Here is a 14,704-nt window from a genome sequence, read left to right as displayed (position 1 = left end):
TGATATTGATGATAAAAATCAACCTTTTTTTGTTGTTGTTTATCTTAACTTCAGGCATAGAATAAGGACACTGTGTTTACATATTTTATTCTTATTTTGAAGACTTGCTCTACAATTTTCCCAATGTTGCTGCCCGTATTTTTACATTATAAACAATTACGAATCTTTCAAGATCCCAGACTGTTACACTCTTCAGCAGTACAGCGCTCAGACAGAGATACAGCTCAACTGAAGTTCAAATTCTATTTCTACAATGGCTGTTATATCTGACATTTGAATTTTAACCTGACCTTGATTTCTCTCCACCAAGGCCTCCAATCAACTTCTCTGCTCGTTCTAGTTTTTTAGCGCACAGATCAACCTGGAATTCTAAACGAGCCTTTTCTTCAGTTTTCTCAGTGAAGGTTCTTTCCAAAGTAGCCAAATGATTTTCCACTGCTACAAGTTCTTCTCTCTTCTGATTCAAGAGCGTTAGTGTCTCTGCTAAGGACTGCTGTGCCTCTCTCAAACGATCTTTCTTGGGTGCAACCACCTATTCAATTACAACCAACACACAAATGCTTAAAGCCCATTTTTGTAACTTTATTATTTAATACAATGCTTGGGGTGAATATACCAAGGAAAGGAAGTATTTCATAGCACTGAGGGACTAGGGTCAAAAACGCACCTTTGCAACCCTGTCATACACCTCCATTGCCATAATCCATTTACATAAACCCTCTGCTGCCGAGGAAGCTTTAGCCACCTTTTGTGGATCAAACTCAGGATTAGTCAAGTATTCACCCCGAATCTTCTGCATGACAGCTGCCTGGATAACAAAAGCATTATAGCTCATCAAAGTCTTGTGGCTGACACTTTAAAATTACACTGATTGATTGCCTTTTCTCTACACAATGAAATAGGAAAGAACTACTCAGTATTAATTGTGGTAGAAACCACTGCTCATTTGTTTCTTTTAATTTTCCTATCATGCTTTGTGGCCTTTTCCTGTTTTCACCCTCATCCTATCCTTATCCTTTATAATCATGAATTTGGTATGTCTTCCATGCGGCAGCTACCTAAGTGCTAAGAGAATTACAGTCACATAGAAGCCTTAATTTACACTGTCCCTTGTGCAAAGCATGCTAATTTCATTATTTGCTATCTTTTCTCAAGACACAGCTGTTGGGGATCATTATAAAAATGTATTTCTACTAATGTAAGACAAAATCTAAGTTAATTACATTGCTTGTGCCTACTTTTGGGGACCAGTTTTATAAAGGGCAAAGCATATTCAGTTTCCACTGAATTGGACAAATGGCAAAAATCACACTCTCAGACAGTAAGATCTTTGGGGGAGATGGTAATATTTTAAATAAAGTTATACAGCTAGTACATTTCTGCATTTATTGTATATCTTCTAGCATACTTAACAAAATATTACCTATTTTGTCAGCATTCATTCCATCAAAATAACACAATTAGAAACAGCCATTAAGAAGAGCACCAATGTGGGCAGTTATTTAAAAATAGAAAAAAGTTTATAATGCCAGAGTAATTGATTTAGAAAAACTAGTACAAAAAAAGGCATAGAAAGGTTGGACAGGGATCAAATGTTCCCTGGTTCCACAAAAAACCCCCAACCAAAACTCAAAACAGAATACATTAAATGAGGCTAAAAGGACCCAGGTTCAGAAGAAACAGAAGGAGATTGGCTCTTCATACCACTTAAAGTAGACTTCTGGAATGCTGTGTAAAAAGATCTTATAGATACAGAAAGTTTACATAGTCTTAAGGGGACTAGAGAAATTACAGAAGAGAGATCCACTGAAAGGTACTAAGCATACAGAAACTACATCTAGCTGTAGAAGTCCTTCATTTAAATAGCTGGAGGCTGAAAGAGTATTTGGAGAAATTATCATATATACTGTTCCTACTCCTTCCAAGGCACCTGCTTATGGCCATCTTTGGACACAGGATAATGGACAGGACAGACTATTTACTCTGATACAGTTTTTTAATGTGTTATTTTTACCTTTTGATGAGATACTACCTATAAATTGCATAGTTAGAAACATTTGTGCACAGAAGGACATTTCATTCAAATAGAAGACAGGCTATATGGAAGCCTTAAAAATTCCCAAAGGGAATTCTAAAACCTTCTGAAATACCACTTAGAAGGCTCACCCTGAGGAAGTTTGACTCACTTGCCATGACCATACTCATCCCATACAGATACCCTAACATACTGTAAAGATCTTTGGTCATAACAGAAGTTGACTAACTTGGGACAAATGGGGCCTCTGATACAGTATTTTCTATTTTTGTTTTTTTTTTTCCCCTGCAGGAAAGTGTCTACATGATAAAAATCACTGAATAATTAGACAGAATTCTTACTGGAATATTGTCCTTGTCATACTCTTTCAAATCCTTTAAGAAATTGATGTCACCAAGCAGTTTCTTGCTTGGAGCCCAGTAATCCAAAATCTACAAAACACAGTAGGAAATATCTTTTCAAGCTTCAAAATAAACACACAAACAAAAAATGACAAATCTCTTAATTAAAACTCATGCATATTTAAATACTGATGACCTTGTATCTCCTTGAGATGTCAAAAAAGGAGAAAGTCTATCAGATCAAACATTTCCGCCAAACCATACCTAAAGCCAAAAACTGAATAGTGTCTCAGGGAAGAGTTACATATTATCTATTATCTATACATGAGTCAAGCAAAATAAATATGTTCTCTTTACACATTACAAAACTTAGAAAATTTAGAATTCTGGAAGTTTTCAGTAATATAACAGATGCGGGCTGTAAGTACTTGCCTACTTTAGTGGACCCTGGGTGATCTTGTTTATTGAACAAGTGCTCTGTGTTGAGAAGAACATGAATTACACTTTTATTTGAAACTATTGTCTGTCATTTTACCTTGCCTCCAGTCCCTGAAGGATCTGCAATTTTTTCAGGTTTTATGTCTTTCATGACACAGACAGCAGCCATGACAAGTTTGACACCAGACGGAGGATTTTTCATTGATTTGACAATTGATATATCAGAAGGCTAAAATAAAAATCACATTTAAAAAAATGACAAATGTTATGCCTTTCTTGCCACTAAGATAAATGAACTAACAGGAAAAAAAGGGGAATTATAACACCATTACCAGTGAACATAATTATAGAGGACTTTTAGAAGGGATGATACCGTGTTAGCAAGACAATTAGCAATATCCATCAATGTGTCCTATGCAGGGGAAATAAAAATGAAATAAATGCTAGTAACGGTAAACTAATGATTAAAATTATGTTTTAAAAAGTCTATGGCTGAATATTTTTTTATATACTTCCGTAAGTGTCATCTAAGATATCTCACATACTTCATAATTCCTACTAAACTAAATTCCTGCAGGACTTTCACAACAATACTGCTTTCAGATCACGTGTAAGTCATAACAAGGACAAAACCTTTAAACCAAAGATTCAGATCATTCTTAGCCATAAACAAATGCTATGTTACACACTGACCGTCAACATTAACTTAGCTGAAAGAGTTAGCATTCTTTCCCAAACAAATGGAAGAGTTTCATCATGTTAAATAACTCTTTCAAATGCTGAAGTTTAGATCAGCTTGCCTTCAAAGTGTCAAGAGCATCAAGTGCGGCCTCCAGGGCTGGGATTGCCTCTGCCAGGTCACTCTCACATTCATTTTTCAATGTCTGAGCTTCTTCAGCTTTTTCTGCAGCAATTTCTTCATCTACTTTTACAGTTTTTCTTTTTTGTTCTACTTCTGCAGATTCTATTTCTATAGTCTAAAGAAAAACACATGGGTGAGCTTCCTATTGAGCAGTGAATGATCAAATAAACTGACATTATCTAGTACAGCACTTAGGGAATACTGTAAAATATAAAGAGAAAATTGAAGTATTTCAGTATTTTCATATATTTCCAATTTATGTTAAGGGAATAATTTGCTTCTTAGCATAACGCAACATCATCATGGAGCTTTAACAGTAGGTAAACTGCATGAAATCAGATTATTGTCAATAAAAGCTACTTAAAATATGTTTGAAGCTCGGGAGACAAGAAACTCTTCACGTTTGTCCATCAGACTGTAACTAAAAAAATGACTAGCTTTTATAGTGAGTTTTCATAGCTTCATAGACTGTAACATTGACTACTGAAATTTATTTTCTTTTCAGTGATGAGTCAAGCCTTCATCCAAGTACTCCCTTTTCAGTCCTACATTAGTGACATCTAGTTTTCTTAGACGTTCGTAGGAGTAGCTAGAAGAGATGTCACTGTATCTGTAAAAAAAACCTTATAAATCAGAAACAAGTGCATGAAAACGTCAATCAAATCTTGTTTTTTTGTGATGCAACAGTAATATACTAGGTAAGTGTATTTTCACAAGTCAGAATTTTCAAAAACACCTCAGAGATGGGTTCCTACATCCCCCTAGATTTCTATGAAGTTAATCCTTTTTAGGATCTTTTAAAAATCAAGCGTATAATCCCTGTGCATGCAAAGACAGACTGTGCAAAGCTGTTCTTGTTTATTTTGTATGCTGAAGAACTATTTGTGGTTTTTGCAATGTTTTGAATGATCTTGGGAAATCCATATTAGCATGAATGTTCCTCTAACATCCTTCAGCATGGAGCTTGGGCAAGGACTGTATGTCCAGAGTCTGTATCTTACATAAAGAACACAATTTTCTTCCAGTTCTAAGGATATAAGCATAAACTGTGGCAAGTTTCACAATACCAAAAACCCCAGTAAACAAGAAGTGAGCTCAAAAACCTGAACTCAGCTCTTATTTTCTGAAAGTCACATATCAGCAACCTTATACAAGCATATTCTTTAGAACCTGTCTACAATCAGCTGAGATACTGAAGTAGAAGTACAGTGTACGATTAAGATTCCTCATTCAAAGCTAATTATTACAAAGGTGAAATTATGGATCCCAAGTATACACATGCTTACATTAAAAATCATAAAGTTGTATTTGTATAACTCTACCTTCATCATGTTTGCATTATCCAATTTAGCCTCTTCCAGTTTGGGCTGCAGCTGAACTAGTTCTTTTTTCATCTCACCAACCTATACACATGCAAAAGAATCAGGTAGGATTCAGAAGTGCCAAGTACAATTTCCAACAATTACTATAAGACCTAGATTTTACCTAATGACTAATTTATTAACAGAAGGAAAAAACATTCAGTTTCAAATCAAACACTTCAGAGACTTATTATGATCTCATATGTACAATCTCTAATTTCAAGAACTACGTTCACTTATAGTCACCAGCAATACATGCTTAGAGGTCTGTGGCCTCTAGCACAACTGCTAAGACTGTAGGAAAGAAAAGGCAAAATACATTTCTTATAGTTCTACTGTTGAAGATCAAGCTAAACAAAATCTGAAGTCATGTGTTTGACTGACTTCTCCAGGATAGGACCCGCTTTTGCCAAACATTTTGTATTTTCAGTTCCATTTTTGTCCTAACTCACTTGTGATTCAGCAAAAGCTAGTTTATCTAGTCCATTCACGTATTTTTTCTTGGCTTTCATTACAGTGTCTCGTTTCTGAGTAAGAAGTTTCCGAAACGCAGCAATAAGCTCAAGATAAGAAGTAGGAGTAACATAATTATGGCGTCCCACACTTTGCAAGAACCTTAAAAAAAAAAAAAGTGCCTTTAAGTTTTGTTTTCTTTTTTTAATTTAACTATTGTTAGCAAAGTTATGTAACTGACAAATAATAGGAGTAAACAATTTTGACAATTTTATGTCATATTTTTATGCAGGCAGATAGCATACATTAACTTTTAAGACAGAAATGAGTAGTAATGAAACTCAAACCACCTACTATTTTGTTGTTTCTTGCTCCTAAAAATTCAACTTTTGAGTTCTCTGTTGCTTGATTTACTACTTTCGATAGCATGTTTTCCCTCTTACTATTTCTATAAATTAATGAATTGTTTTCAAAAGAAACAGACTGACCTTACAGAGAGTGACAAAACTGAAGTATGAAAATATTTACAGATGGGCACAACTTCCTGACGCTCACTGTCTGTGAGCTGAAGTGTTTCTAAGAATTTATTAGCCACACGTTCAAGAGCATCTTCAGGCCACGGCTGAGGGAGAAGTGAGGATTCAGCTGTTAGCAGTCTTCATACTTTAAAAAAAATTTTTACCATTCAAAACACCAGAATGAGACATACTAGTCCCAACTATGTCTCAAGAACAATGAACTGATATAAAGGTTAGATCAGGCAGCAAGGTCACGCTACCCATGCAATCTTTTCTGGCAACTCCTGGCTGATCTTCTAGTTAAAAGCTACATATTGCCATTCTATCCCAACATTTCTGTGTCCATGTCATCCTTTGGCAGAAAAATTAATTGACGTCAGCACCAGGCCAAGCTATAGAGCTGACTTCACTTTATTGAGAGTAACACTGCTTACATTAAGGATCGTTAACTACAGTAATTTTCCAAGTTTTATTCTGCTATAAAAGATCTACTGATAAACAACAGGACTTGTATTTGCTAGTCATTCCCATGACGCATGATCTGCTTAACAGGCAGCAGAAATTATGATCATTTTACAATCACATTGAAATGGTTTCTCTAGTCCTTTAAAACATACATGTTATGCAATAAAATAACCATCACCAAACTGAGACTTTTCACTACTTCAGAGATGTAAAATTTGTAGCAACAAAATTTAAGTTTGTTTAATTGTAGAAATACTGAGATCGCACACCAAAGAGCTCCCAAAATATTACAAAAAATGCCTATGCTATTTTAAAATTTTGAAAAACATGAAGTACTTCTATACAGAAGACGAGAAAATCTAATGGGACATGAAAATATAGACTGTTAGAAAACTGAAGTAGTTTGTTAAGGAAACAATATAAGTATTTTCACATACCTGGAACCAATCAATAGTACAGCAGTTGATGAGTGAGGGAAACTGTCTCAGACGATTGCGGAAAGCATCTCCAATTGGGCTGAATGCTACCACGATATGGAGATTTTCTTTGCAGCAGTTCACAAAAAACGCAAACAAGGCCAAGGGACTGAGTTCTTCATGTTTATTGCCAGCCTGAACTATTGCACGAACAGCCTTAGGAATAATACATAGGGTAAGAACTGTTATATTTCTCATTAAGCACTTCTGAAGTCCTATAGCAATCCTGTTAATAATAGCATCACCATGAAATAAAATTTTTTAGTTATAAATGAAACAGAATAAATTAGAAAAACAGAACAAGTAGTAAATACTATTTGAGAATAGGATTACAATATTTATCTGTGACCCTGACAACTCATTCTAGAAATGATCATCTGCTGCTTTGAGGAACTGAGAATATGTCAGAACAAAAACTAAAAATCAATCCCAAGATGACTTCCAGATGGATAAGACACAATAAGATGAGACAAAGGGTCAAGACACATTCTGAAAAATCAGAATTCATAATTAGCTCCCTCAAGAAATAAAGAACCAAAGACTTCAGTCACTCAAAAGATCTAGGAGATACAAACAGATGAGGCAAATTACTACTCTCATTACACAAAAGTCACTATCACAAAAGCAAATGTTTTTCTTATCATGTATGCTATTAAGTGCCATGTAAGTCCCCTAAACAACATTTCAAGACATTAACTTACTAAGAACTTTTTTAGCTTTAAGATTATACTAAAATATGCTGTATTTACCTAATTGGAGAGGAAGATTTACATTTCAAACATCAAAACTTATTCCATTTGTTCATTTACCAAAACCAATAATCTCTCAAAACAAGAAGAAACCTCTAGATTTGAAATTAAAGACTACTTCATAAGAGTATTATCCTCAATTAATTAACAATCCATGAAACACTGACTATAAACCCCTAAAACTTAAATTCTTCTTCACAAAAGCATGTGTACTATACGTAATCCCACAATTAAAGTAAGTGACAAAAATTAGTTTAGTAGCAATAGAGTAAAAGTGGAAGTATTTTGATGGAGCAGATTTAAATGAGTAAAAAACCAACTTTGCTCCAGTTGGCGTATTATGGATAGCTACTAATTTTTAGCATACACCAATTGAGTATGTTTGTACAAACTGTAAAATTGTAAAAGAGCCACATTATCTTAATATTGTTATTATATACCTGGCAAGAATGAAACAGTAATAGAGAAAGACGATTAGAATTATAATCTAACTTCTTTGCAAAATATATGGAATGCAGGTATCAACATGCTCCATAACTTAAGTGCAAGAAAAAAACAATACAGTAACATTTATCAAGTGATATAGCTATTTCAGTAAAGAACAGTTGTGTATGTACTAAGAACCACTTTGAATGTCAACTAGAAGCATACCTAGGTAATTTATTAGTAAACATACCAGAGATACCAAGACAGCACAGCATACAGTTCCAAATATTGTTAGCTAACATTAAGTTTCCAACGATGTATACAAAGATTGATGCCTCTCCCTCCCAACTGGTGATTGCTATTTTGAAAATCCAAGTCTGATTTTAATTAAGACTTTTTTTTTAAATTGCCCAAGTACATTGCATCTTTACTTCTGAGCCTGAATTCATGGCGCACCCTTCCCCAACTTCTTTCTGAGTAGAAATGTCAAGACTATGAAATTCGGTCTAACAATGCCCTAGTGCCCTAGACAGCAAGAGTATTGAAAAAGGCAGGCTGTGTTTTCTCAAAAAATGTCTTTGTCCTTAACTGATCAATGAAAACATGATGATGTACATTCTTCTTTTGCACAATACACTGCAAACAGTAACTATGGCCACGGGGTATTTGTGAACAATCAAAGTTCCATACATGCACAACTTAATGTGCTTGTGAACAGAATGCCAGGTCAGAATTAAAGCTAGTAGTAGGCATAAGCTACTCCATAGGTTTACTAGTAACTGGGTGGTTTATCTAAGGTCTCAAAAAAAGTCACAGAATTAACTGCATATATCCAAAAGCCCCACTTCACACTTAACTGACAAAATAGCTTAAAAGGGAGGTGACATTAATGAGAATTTCTAAAGATACCTCTGTAATTTCTTGTTTTTCATCTGCTGCAAAAAGATTGGGTACTTCCCCAGTATTGAGGACACTGTCAACATCTTCTAAAAAGCTTTCTTCTTTAATTTGTGCATCTGTGATTATAAATACAGTTTTCAAGCCTTTTACACCTGCATTCTTCAGAAGACTCTGAAAATGCAAGACAGTTAAAATATTGTACATTCCAAAACACCCTGCCTCAAAATTAAGTCAAAATGCAGACAGGTTATTAATACTCACTTTCAGATCTTCCCTCCACTCATTTGTACCATAGGTCTTAGAAATCTCTGGTTGAAAAACACACATCTTTGCCATGAATGCTGCTAGACGAGTCAAAGACTGACGTCCACTTCCTCCCATTCCAACCAACAAAGCATTACCCCCTGGCTGCTTCAGAATACGACTTATACGAGACAAATGTTCCAACACATACCTGTATTTGAAATGTGCTGATTACCAGAATGGCAGAAATACATATATATTTGTGCACCTGTAAATCTCTGAAACAAGTACAGAAGTAGCATCTCCAAAACAAATTTCTGAAGGTGGGGTGGGGTGGGCGGGAAGAGGAAGAAAGCGAGTGGGTATGCACCACAAAAGAAAATAAAACTCGCAACTCTTCTATTATACAAATATCAGTATTTAGCTAAATTACAAATGACTACAAATTACTGAAAGGAATGATCAGTGGTGAGAACCAGAGCACTATATGGATAAAGGTGTCAAAGAAAAGGAAAAAGAAACAGGCAGAAATTCTCTGCTTCTAAATGATAACAGTATTATCAGTTTTAACTTTCTTGAAGTATAACAGTTTAAATACTTTTTAAAGGAACAACTGGGGAAAAACGGGTTATATCAACAAACCTCTTCTTTCCCTCTGCCTCTGACAGTGTTTTATAACTTACATGTGAAATAGATATTGGAACAACATCTTCAGAAAGCAGTATCTGCACATTACTGAGAGTCCTATCTATTGTGAAAACACAAGCATAGTTAACCTTGGAATATGCAGCAAGGTCTACAGGAGATGGCCTGTTTAAGCACGGGGCATGGGGTAGTTAAAGGAAGCTGAGCAGCAGTTAAAAGTGGTCTCAAAAAAAGGTTAAAGCATTTCAAAGAAGATAAATTCTTGTTTATTTTGATTGGTTAGAAAAATAAAGGAGTCAAATCCAGATGTTATTCATGAGATTGGACCCTAAGGCTACAGTCAGGCATGCTCTCCTGGCTGCTGTTCAGTGAGGTAACTGGGATATTGCTTTTACACTCAGGAAGTGGCCTCTGATCAGAGGGTGCCAGCTCTTCAAACTCCCAGCATAACTGTATATACAGGTACTCAGAAATCCAGCTTGTCAAAATGACCTAGACTGAAATAAACTGCTATTAGAAGTGTTTAAACTAACCCTAATCACCTTCACAAAGCATCTACGTGTCAAGTTACACAGGCAAATATGAAGAGGCAGTAATCTCTAGCAGTAGGGAGGAGGAAGTTGTGACCTCCTAATCTGTCTCAGTTGTATCTCTGCCTGATCACAAGTTAAGGTAACAACAGCAGCCTGCAGAGTCTAAAATTTCACAGGATTAGCTGCAGCACAGGCTGGGTACATGCCCCAAAGTGGGGCATGGCTGTGCTGCATAATAACAGAGCAGACAGACGGCTATGATTGTGCTATATCTCACTCTGCACCTCACAATCTTAGAATCCTTGTCCTTGGTGAAATGAAAGCCCAGTGGCTGCAGGCAAAACTGACATTCATCTTCACTGTAACACAGGCCTAGCAGAAGTAGAGCAGCCACCTGATTTGGTGCATAATGTTTCTTTAACAACCAATGAATATATTCAAAGCCCCTGCGGAGAAAAACTTCTCATTATTTACTTTTGGATAGAAAAAGCAGGGGCATAAGAGAAAAATCAATTCACTTCCATCCGAAAAGGTGTAATACCACAAACACTTTTGTGGATGCATAAAGGGGAGGAGACATACAAAAAACACAGCCCACAAAATTGGATATACTGAATTATCAACTGCTGCTTAAAGCTCTTAATAATACAGATCGTATGCACCTGAAAACCACAAGGTTCATTCTTGTTTTGTGGGTTTGATTATATTCATCCAGACACTGCTCCACAACATCACCGAACAGCTGAATGCTTGGAATTTCAACATAAAGTCTTTCATCTCCCTCAAGTTCTGGAATCATGTAGTCACCAAAAAACAAACTTCTCATGTCTTCTTCTATTATCTATGGTAAATATGTAACAAATTATGAAGTTTAATATTTAATGAACATATTCCTCATTGGAATTTTAGAGAACAAAGGAGAATTTAAACAAATACTCAAGACACAAGAACAAGCACTCTGAAAAATTTTGACTCACAGACAACACCCACCTCAAAATTCTCTATTTCCCATATTAAACAATATACTTATTCTTAATTTGTTCTTGGAAAACAATTGGCTCAAATAGGCATTAACAGTCTCATAATCATGATCTTCAGATTACACCAAATTTAGAGAGATGTATGTTTAGCGATTTTCAATATATTATGAAATGGATAACTAGACCACAAAGTTATTTCTTCGATGAAATGACAGGGGAAGAAAAAAAAAAAAACCAGAAAAAAGGAAGACAGGGCATACAGTATAACATGATTATACATAATTTTAAATACTAAAATTTCATAACAATTACAGAATGCTGTTTACCACACAGTAACTCAGTCACAGGCTAAATTTAAAAAGGGAATGTTTCTTTATCCTGTAAATCACGTCTCTTGAAGTCCATTTAAGAGTATTCATACTTGTATTTTTCCTTGCAGGCACAGTACTGCGTGCAGATGCCAGCTACTTTTGTGGTAGTGATTTATAAACTATGCTGGTTGTTTCTGTTATCTCCCATTGCCCAAAGATTCCGTACGTGCTGCTACATTTCCAAGAAAACGTGTGACAATTTTTTTGAGAAATTGCTCTGCTGACCTACTGATTAATTGGATGTTTTACTTCTATGTGTAGACATCTAGGAGCTTAATAGAATACTACGCTGAATAAATTAAATAAGATATAAATACCCAGGTGTTTTTTGGGTAAATCTGAAAAATTGTTGCACTATTTTTTTTAATTGAATAAGAAACAAGTTTTTGTTTCACTATCAGATACATAAAATTCTTTTTTGGAACAGTAATAAGTTTACCCACATTTTAAATGAAATATTTTTTGAAAAGGATGTTTACGTACAACAGTTAAACCTTTCAAAATATTTTTACTTTTTTTTTTTTTTTAAAGAAGCCATTTTGCCAAGTTCAACTCAAATTGTCAAGCACATTTGATCCAAATTTCACCTGTGATTGAGAAACTTTCTAGTCCTAAATTTATCATGAAAACAATTGTTTTGCAACAGGTTAATCGTGATACTCACTGGTGTTTTTCCTTGCTTCAGGTGTGCAAAAACTGAATCAAATGCTTCTTTGAAATGTTCTTTCACAATGGTTTTCATTAAATTGAACAACCAGGCTCTATCATTGTCTTCCACTAGACGGTCATAGAAGACACGAAATACCTCATGTACAAACAGCCGAATCATTACATGTTTGCTTTCAACTGATTTTCTGTTAATGAGCAAGCAGCCATGGATAACACGTGAAAAGTCACGCAGGTTGAATATATAATGAGATTTGGCTGGTGTGGGCAAAAGATTTTTGATGGCTTTCTTATACACCTTAAGATAAGAACAACAAAAAAGAACAAAATCAGCAAAACAGTAACACCAAGTATATTATTATAATAAATCTTAAATGTCTTCTAAAATTGTATTTCTCCAAGAAAAACATTTCACACTTAATACATCCTAATAATGTCTAAAGATCTTGAAGCCCTCTGAATATATCACATGCATCTCATGCAGTTCTGGAACGTACATGTACTACTAAACTAATTGCAAATGGGAAAAGTAATTGTAGCAAGTGTAAAGAAATCTGTTGTAGGACCAGGAATACCACTCAGACCTCTTGACTTCCTTTAATTATATGATATCCTCCTTCAAGTGAAGGATCAAATGATGTGCAATGGTAACTTCCTAGATTTTCAGTTGTTTAAATCTATTTGTTTGCATATCTACAAATTACTAAAAAAATAAAAAGAGAGTCAATAAAAATGCCAAAGGAATAGCCAGATCAAGAAAAGTGTCTTTTGACTGTGTTTTGCTCTTTTCTGGAATGCATAAGCTGTTGTTAGCTCATGCTGTTATGACAGAAATAGTGTCATTTCTCATTACATTGGACATAAATAACACACTGAAGTGAATGCTGACAGAGGAAACTTTTAATCTGTCTCTGTATACTCATAGATGAAGACAATTATCAAACATCAACCTGCTAAAAAAAGTACAGTAAAATCAAGTGCTCCAGGCTTGACAATATCCATAGTACTAAGTACACATTTCACCTGTTGTCCCATGTCCAAAGCCAATTCCAAACCCCAGTTCTTCTATTATATTTTAATCCTAGGAGTTGGAGGGTATTGCTTACCAGGATGAAAATTCATATTAGAACAGATTCTCTAGCAGGCAAATGTGTAAGTGTCTAACAGTATAAACAAAATTTGATGCAGTCTGATATGAAATACCTGCATGACTGTATTAAAATACAACACTGTGAAATTGGTCCAAGATGTATCCTGACAAAACAGAATGTTTTAAATATATAGTCAAAAGCATTCAAATCACTAGTAGCTGCTACTATTATTTTCTGTTTAAAGAGCAAAACTTGTGAATTTCTTGTGAATTTATTTTGTTTGTTTTGGAAGGATTAATTGAACCTACAAAAAGATTTCTAGTGGCAGTAGTCAGTCAGCCTTGTGATTCATACATTAAACGTATTATCTAACAATAGTTCTGAAATACCAGCTCTGCAAGTCCTTGGAATGAGATGGATTCATAGAATCGTAGAATAGTTTGGGTTGGAAGGGACCTCTAAAGGTCATCTAGTCCAACCCCCCATGCTATGGGCAGGGACATCTTCAACTAGATCAGGTTGCTCAGAGCCCCATCCAACCTGACCTTGAATGTTTCCAGGGATGGGGCATCCACCACCTCTCTGGGCAACTTGTTCCAGTGTTTCACCACCCTCAGCATAAAAAATGTCTTCCTTATATTTAGTCTAAATCTACCCCCCCTTTTGTTTTAAGCCATTTCCCCTTGTCCTGTCACAACAGGCCCTGCTAAAAAGTTTGCCACCATCTTTTTTTATAAGCCCCCTCTAAGTACTGATAGGCTGCAATAATGTCTCCCCGAAGCCTTCTCTTCTCCAGGCTGAACAACCCCAACTCTCTCAGCCTTTCTTCATAGCAGGGGTGTTCCATCCCCCTGATCATTTTCGTGGCCCTCCTCTGGACCCGCTCCAACAGGTCTGTGTCTTTCTTATGCTGAGGGCTCCAGAGCTGGATGCAGTACTGCAGGTGGGGTCTCACCAGAGCGGAGTAGAGGGGCAGAATCCCCTCCCTCGACCTGCTGGCCACGCTTCTTTTGATGCAGCCCAGGATACGATTGGCCTTCTGGGCTGCGAGCGCACATTGCTGGCTCATGCCCAGCTTTTCATCCACCAGTCCCCTCAAGTCCTTCTTGGCAGGGCTGCTCTCAATCCCTTCATCCCCCAGCCTGTAGTGA

The 14,704-nt window shown here is 35.8% G+C and overlaps 1 protein-coding gene across 1 annotated transcript in view; it reads right to left on the bottom strand.

Annotated features, from left to right (window-relative positions):
- Positions 1 to 14,704, bottom strand: part of DNAH12 (dynein, axonemal, heavy chain 12) — a 74,983-nt gene that overhangs the window by 19,294 nt on the left and 40,985 nt on the right. The window contains exons 39-51 of the mRNA XM_009322331.1: positions 12,461 to 12,760; positions 11,108 to 11,286; positions 9,286 to 9,478; positions 9,034 to 9,195; positions 6,911 to 7,105; positions 5,979 to 6,112; positions 5,490 to 5,652; positions 4,999 to 5,079; positions 3,615 to 3,791; positions 2,912 to 3,043; positions 2,377 to 2,466; positions 668 to 808; positions 291 to 532 (exon numbers count right to left, since the gene is read on the bottom strand). Of these exons, the coding sequence (XP_009320606.1) occupies positions 291 to 532; positions 668 to 808; positions 2,377 to 2,466; positions 2,912 to 3,043; positions 3,615 to 3,791; positions 4,999 to 5,079; positions 5,490 to 5,652; positions 5,979 to 6,112; positions 6,911 to 7,105; positions 9,034 to 9,195; positions 9,286 to 9,478; positions 11,108 to 11,286; positions 12,461 to 12,760 (2,189 nt within the window). The remainder of the gene's footprint in view (positions 1 to 290; positions 533 to 667; positions 809 to 2,376; positions 2,467 to 2,911; positions 3,044 to 3,614; positions 3,792 to 4,998; positions 5,080 to 5,489; positions 5,653 to 5,978; positions 6,113 to 6,910; positions 7,106 to 9,033; positions 9,196 to 9,285; positions 9,479 to 11,107; positions 11,287 to 12,460; positions 12,761 to 14,704) is intronic.

The sequence above is a fragment of the Pygoscelis adeliae genome, unplaced genomic scaffold, assembly GCF_000699105.1.
Source record: "Pygoscelis adeliae isolate BGI_AS28 unplaced genomic scaffold, ASM69910v1 Scaffold404, whole genome shotgun sequence".
Lineage (NCBI taxonomy): Eukaryota > Metazoa > Chordata > Aves > Sphenisciformes > Spheniscidae > Pygoscelis > Pygoscelis adeliae.
This window is presented reverse-complemented; position numbering and strand designations above follow the sequence as displayed.